Source organism: Apostichopus japonicus, chromosome 4 (assembly GCF_037975245.1).
Source record: "Apostichopus japonicus isolate 1M-3 chromosome 4, ASM3797524v1, whole genome shotgun sequence".
Classification (NCBI taxonomy): Eukaryota; Metazoa; Echinodermata; class Holothuroidea; order Aspidochirotida; family Stichopodidae; genus Apostichopus; species Apostichopus japonicus.
This window is the reverse complement of record NC_092564.1, coordinates 27,714,465-27,721,803: the sequence shown is the minus strand read 5'-3', so window position 1 is coordinate 27,721,803 and position 7,339 is coordinate 27,714,465. Positions and strand designations below refer to the sequence as shown.

Sequence of the window (7,339 nt, the reverse complement as noted above, 5' to 3'; positions counted from 1 at the left end):
ACTTTCAAACGAACCAAACAAAAAAAGCAAACATACTAACATTACTGTACAAGAGTCACAAGGTTCAAGACATCGTGGTTTTTAGGTGTCATGGATTGGACTACCAGTATCAACTCGGTTTCACTTACATATGGAAATATTATCGGCTGCACACCTTTAACCTCCGCTTGGAATGTATTTTATTTGTTTGCGTTACCAGTTGCTGGCGGTGTTCTCTGTCTGCTTATCATTTCGTTACTTCTTCATGTTACAAAGACAAATTATGACAGGGTAGGTCTATATTGTGCCTCTCATTGATTTCAGTTTCAATTAAAAAAAGGTTTGAATATATATATATATATATATATATATATATATATATATATATATATATATATATATATATATATATATATATATATATATATATATATATATATATATATATTGTGTAGCCTAATACAGGAAAGGTACAAAAACGATTAGAGACAAGTTTGGATCATCGGCGTTATTATTTTATTCTCTTTTAAATGAGGCATTTTTTAATCCTATTGTTTAGATTGTCATGGTGACCGTCTTTCACATAATGTATACTCCAGTGAATCGTAAATTAGGGAAACATTTATCCAATTAGGCTAGTAACACTATCGGTATAACCTAAGCAAGTCTAAGTATGTATACTAAATTTCACATCGCACACGTGTAGATGAAAGCATGTCATGGGCCCAAGCCGATATAAGGGGTCCATAGATCTGCTGAAGTGGGCACCGACACTAACGATCGTTATTACCTAATAATTATATTTAGACATGCGTTAAGTCATCTTTCAATTCTATAGTTGATGTAATATTGTATGCTTCCTTCCCATCAGCAATGTCGATTCTGCTTAAAGCTTCATAATACTCTGGGCTCTAATGTAGAAGAAAACGGTTATACAGGAGGAATAAAAGTGAAACTCATCGGAAGAAGAAAAGGTTCAGAAAAGGAATGGAGAGATTGTGTTTGGTAAGGACTTAAAATGATGTTATAAATTTAGTCATTAATATTTGAGCTCAGAAGGGTAACTCTTTTTTTGATATAAAACTTGATTACAGGCAAGAACTCGCAGTACTGAATTCAACATACTCCGCGACCTTCGACAACGACGACGTTTGTAAACTCGATAACGTAACCGCTGTTTGTTTTGCTCTGCCTCGAGAAATGTCGCAACCGGTGGAATTATTTGAGCAGTAAGTAACAAGGACATGAATTTATCATGTACGCGTCATTAATTAGACCAATTAAAAACAAAATTGAACGAGATTCTTCTATTTCAACACTAGACGGGCCATTACTTTGCTGACTACTGAATAAGCTTCGCCATTTTACAATCTTTTAAGCAGTTATAGTCAGTTGTGCTGTTGTGGAATGTCTAACTCATTTCAATACTAGAATATGGATAAAATTATATTCAAGACATCAAAAACCATCTGCCGCCCTCAGTTCTCACACAGTATGTTTTATTTAACGAGGAACATTAAGATACTAAGAAACATTTGAACCCAAACAAGCTTCGCCTGCACCCTCAAAATGGTGTACCGTCTTGGCGAAATACACCTGCGTAATTGGTGTTGTTTCTGAGGTCACATGACGCCCTACATTTTGAAATCCCCCTATCAACGCCCTTGGTTAATTTCGTCACCGCTGTCCCGTTTGTTTAAGAAAAGCTACTTCGATTACCTCAAGTCAGAAATTGTGCCAGTGGTTCTTTTGAAAATTTCCCATATGTCAAAGTACCTGATGTTAAATTCTCAACCGTTATACCTCAATCCTACAGATGCTTAGAAACGTGCACACTCGAGGACCGTTCAAAAGCGGTGACGTATAAATACCACACGTCATCGTGTCTGACGTCATTAAATTCGACGGCGGATGGAACGCTGTCCGACTATCGTGTGATATTCATCCGCCTGCAGAGATCAAGTTCCTTCTTGGCATCGACTCTTTTCATCTTGCTGAATAAATTGAAGGCATCCATCTCCCTATTTCTCCGAGACCACTGGTCTTTGACATCACCGTTCTTCTGCCAGAGACGATCCAGAGGGATGAACAATATAGACCATGCCATGATTTTGATTCTTAAGATACTGCTTCCCTTGTCAGTTCTACTACTACTTAAAGTATATATTCCTGAACAGATGATGCCATTTCGCGACTCTTTCAACACGGTTAAACTGTCTTTCTGGGGATTAGACGTTACGGGTAACGATATTTACCTGTCGTGTGCATCAGCATTATTAGCCTTCTTTGTGTCTACACTATTCGAGGTATTTCTCAGAACGATCAAACAACTTCATGCGTGTTATGTACGACGAAATAAACTGCAAACACACGACGAGGTCACGACACGCGATGGCACTTTCAACAAGCCTGATGAAACCAGTGCGGCTAGACCAAAAGTCCAATTTGACAATGAAGTAACATTTAGACATGTGATAGAAGAACTGAAAAATAAACTGAATACATTAGGTGCAAACAAATTGGAATCGACTTGCCCGGTTGCGTTATCGTCTTCGTATAATTTACGAAGTACTGTTGATCGTTATCTTGGTATTTCACGTACCAATTGTTCTAAAGCTTCTAAGCGAAGAGAAAACGAAACTGACACTAGTACTAGAGAACATGAGCATATGCCTATAGGAGACGATCACCGTGAACCATCTATAAGTGGAGAGCAATTGTCAAACTCTTCTGCAGGGAAAGCAGTTGTTTCTTTTATTCCTTATAAGAGAAGAGAACACATTTACGCAGAAATTATCGACAATGCAGACTTGAAGATTACATCCTCGAAGACTGAGTCCCAATCATCGGAAGAGAGCCTACCAGCAACAGATCAATCTTCATCCCCAAGTCCTTCAACCGTCTTACTCACTCTGCAAAACTTGGAAGACCAAGAAAAGGATTCTCTTAACCGTACGGTCAATGCGTCAGATCCTCTAGAACAAAGTACTGATGGCTTCCCACAGGACACGCGCTCAAGGTGTAAAAAAGACTGCAGACGCTCCAGGTACAAAGGCGCCAATCGGAATAGCTCCTGTGCTGCAGGTCATCTCCCTTCAGTGTCGAGTATCAGCCTACAAGATGAAGAACTAGCTGCTAAAATGCCGTCAGCAGAGAAAAACACAACCGAGGTCCGTTCTCATAAGTCAGACCGTGATAACGCCGGTTCTTTAAGCCAACCAACCATGTACCAGGACCGGATTACAAGTTCATTTCTGCAAGATAACCCAGTGAATGAGATGTCGAAAAATGTCTCTAGTGGTTCCTACAAGCAGTTTGATGGCAACGATAAAGTCTTTCATCCCCCAAAATGTGTTCAACAAAATATTGCTCTATATGCAGATGGCCCGGATGATGGACAATTTGCTCGCGGTGACTGTCATTCGCCCAGTAACATGGAAGACACTGCGTCAGTCACAAGCAGTACAAGACCAGTCAGATATCGGGACGTCCTCACCAAAGGAACCCAAGTTAAGAGAGCGGTTATAGTCCGGGGAAAAGTCTGGATCGATAACTTCAGAGACATGGCAAAAGCGGTAATACGATCACTGTCCTTAAGTTCTGACGATGCCAGTCAAGAGAGTGTGTCAAAGGAAACTTCGTTACATTCCTACGAAAATGTTCCAGCAAGTGTTGCGAATGTCAGTACTCCAGAGACTTGTTTAATACTACCGAATCCGCAGCTCAAGCACGTTATGGAACTCGAGCTTAGTCCACTACCACGATCTGATAAATTCGATGAGAGTCAAAAACCGAAAATGAGGAAGCAACTCAACCACGGCGTTACTTTGGTTTATCCACAAGCGAAGGACTTGTCAATTTTGCATCGATTAAGGTACTGGTTCTCCAACCTTCTAGGGAGTTCTTCTTCAAGTTCGTGTTCGGATGGTAGCGAGACGGCTGATAGTGAAGTGGGCTGCATGAGCAATTTACGGAATACCAATGACCAAAGAAGGCGCAGCACAAACTTTACCGAGACTCGTAAGCAGGTCGTGAGTGAAACGTTTACTTATGTGACTATGAGTTCTTCCCTACTTGACGAGCCAGTACAACCCTCCTGGTTTAGAGAGTCCACTGTTTATGAGACTGGAGAGATTCCAGACGTAGTGCACAGTTCCATCTTCAAAGGTATGGCTAAGAAGTTGCCCATAATGAAGTCTTCAACAGCGACGGTGTCCAACGAAGATATGTGGAATACAGCTGCAGACGTCCATAAGAGATATCATAGTAGGAATAAAAATAACAACATGAATAAAACTGTTCAAAATTCTCACGGTTCTTCATCCAGAAGTAGTCTGCCTGAAGACCTGCAAAATGATCTGATTAACCTTTTAGCAAATCCATTCTCAGATGTCGAAGATAGCGTCTCAGCTGATAACTTAAAATCTTCCCATTCTAATTGTAATTCTGTAGAAGGAAGCGATGCCATATCCATCGATCAACCCCATTCGAGAATGACCAATTCAACAAACTTGTTTCATTACCAGAACTGCAACAAGATTACTTGTCTCTACAAAACAATTCATGTGGTTTTGATAGCATTGAATTGTTGTTCGCTAGCTTTGAGTTCGTTTTGTGTAAGTTCTCTCTGCGTGGAGAACTTAAAAAGCATTCTGACTCTTTATGGCTTTACTGCTACGATTGAGATATTTGGTTTAGACTTGATCAAAGCAATTTTCTTTGGTCTGATATGTGCTGCAATTAACCGATAGCATAGGCTTCTAGTGCCAAGATCATAAAACAAAACCCTACAGAAAACTATAAACTGACCAGTACATCCAAGCAGTAAAATGTTCTGTCAGAAGCAAAGCAATGTTCTACCAGTAGCAAAACATTCCGTCAAAACGTTGGTTAACTTTACACATGGTGATCACACAAACGCTATCTACCTTACGACACAAAACTGTACAAATATCCACTTAATATCCCCTCTATCTCTCAATAAAATGGTGTTATTTACACAATAATATGCCAACAGTATTTTATAACAGAGATGAAAACTTTTCAGCAAACATGTATTGTTCTTACATTTTTAACTAAACCAGTGTGTAGATACAAACACTGTTGTATCACCATGCATGCATATCGGTCTTACAAATGTTACATGCTTAATAACCCTATTTATCAGTAATAAGTTGCATCTCATGCTTTCTCTGTTGAGGACAGGGAGAGAACTTTAAGAACTGTACCGAACAGTATTTAAGACACAAAATACAAGTAACATGTGATGTTATAATCCTATTTATATGTAATAGTTGTTATCACCATGACATCACCATCCCTACTTTAATGATAAATGAAAAGTTATTATCTATGCAAATGTGATTAATTATATTTTATGTTGTATACATCATTCATTGCATTTGTAGACAATTCATATGACAATTTGATAATAATATATGCATCATTGCCCATTAGACCCTTCAAAATTGTAAGCAAAAAATAAAAAAATAGAAATACAAGTGTAAACAAATGCAAGAAACGTTACCAAAGTGTCTTGTCTTTTTTATCCAGCTATAAAGAGCATGCAATGCCCACAGTGTATTGAACTCAAAACACAAAGTAAAGCATCATAAAATTAGTGGTTATTTTAGGTACACTGTCAGTACTTTGTGCCATGGTTACTACATAATCATAATACATGATGTGATACATTAACATCTGATTGTTGAAAACAGACTGTTAAATGAATGACTTGAACCAGAAAATGTTTTTGTAAGACTGAAGTTATGTCAGCCAGTGGCATAGCAAGTAAGAACCTTACTGCAGTGCACCAATAGAAATGGACTCTCAAGGTGAGTCCATATAAATGGACTCTCAAGGTGAGTCCATATAGTAAAATTTTATAGTAAAAATTTAGGTTTGGTGAATTGGTTTGATATTTGGTACCTCTAGACTCCTAGATATGGTACTCTCAGAACTTTAACAACTGCACTGAACAGTTTTTAAGACATAAGAAAATATTCTGTTTGTAAAACTTGTGTTCAGCCAATTTTGCGGTCATATTTTCCTGTCCTTCGCACACGGGTCCCCCCTTGGGCCCGGGCACAACCAGTTGTGACAGCCTTGTTAGTTAAGCCACTGATGTTAGCATATAAAATTGAAGAGTTTACTGATGGAATGCTTAGTAGTCAACAACCTGTGCCCAACAAACAAAAACATTTACTTGATAAACCATTTAATACATTTTGAAAGAACAGAGAGAGTATTAATACTGTAAATTCCATTGCATTATGTCATCACTAACATTAATGTTGTGACATTAGAAACATGCAATCTTACTTGAGACATCTAAGGGGCTGAAGTGTCAAGTAATAAATGAATTTAATTTGATCTTCTGCAATCATCATCCAAAAACTTGATCATTATTAGTAATAATTAGATGTAACTGCTTAATTGGTAAAATTTAATGTTCTCAAGTGCTTCTTCATATTTTGGAAATGCAATTGGACTACTCATTCTTAAGTAGCTGGCAGTAATGAGTGACATTCCAAACTTGAGCATACTCAACTCAAAGAGCTGCTTTAAGTCTTTCTTGCAGCTCAACATTGTTCTCCAATGCTTCACCTCAACAGGCTACTATAAAAATTCATTTCCACTTTACAATTTATCACCATTCATTTTCAACACGAATGATCTTTTATAATCACATCCTAGGAGTTGTTCCTTAAATTTACCTACAATATACTCAATAGTCTCAATACAGTACATTATAGGAGCTGCAAGGAGGCACTATCAAAGGCTCTAATTAATGTGCTGTGTGCAAAGACATAAAAAAAAAAGTGAAATGAATTACAGTGACTCCTTGTTTGAGGACTTTGTTTTTAAGCTTGAGATATATGTCTTTACAAGTAAGTCCCCTTTTGGAATCCTAGGAATGGATACTGAGATTAAGTCTTGTTATATTTTTCTTCATGAGCCACTCACAGAAATATCCTCTCCATATGCAGACATACTATAAGACATAAATGTATATGTGGAAAGGGGCTACTCAAAGACTAACCAATAATAGGACTACAATAATACACTAAAATTAATCAATCTAAGCTAGTATAAAATGAGTCTCTTGTGTTCCCTTTGTATAAATGGTGGAAAAATTAATGCTCCTACAACTAAACAAGGTGTAATACAAAATAACCACTCAGGGGCTGTAGCATCATAGACAGCACCAAATATCAGTCGCATAGTTTCATTAGTTTAACAATAAAAAATAAGTACACATAAATATTAAAAAGTAGTAATACAGTAATAACTACATACAGAAGGCAGGCACTGGCAGTTCCTTCATAAGTATACCCTGACAATCGGCTGAGTTGCTCCA

At 37.7% G+C, this 7,339-nt stretch overlaps 1 protein-coding gene across 1 annotated transcript; it reads left to right on the top strand.

Moving 5' to 3' along the window:
- On the top strand, positions 1-5,392 carry LOC139967028 (uncharacterized). Its single transcript, XM_071970633.1, has 4 exons — positions 1-270; positions 851-984; positions 1,074-1,208; positions 1,796-5,392. The coding sequence occupies exons 1-4, from the start codon at positions 91-93 to the stop codon at positions 4,728-4,730; spliced, it is 3,384 nt and encodes a 1,127-aa protein (XP_071826734.1). The 5' UTR covers positions 1-90; the 3' UTR covers positions 4,731-5,392.
- The last annotated feature ends 1,947 nt before the right edge of the window (positions 5,393-7,339 follow it).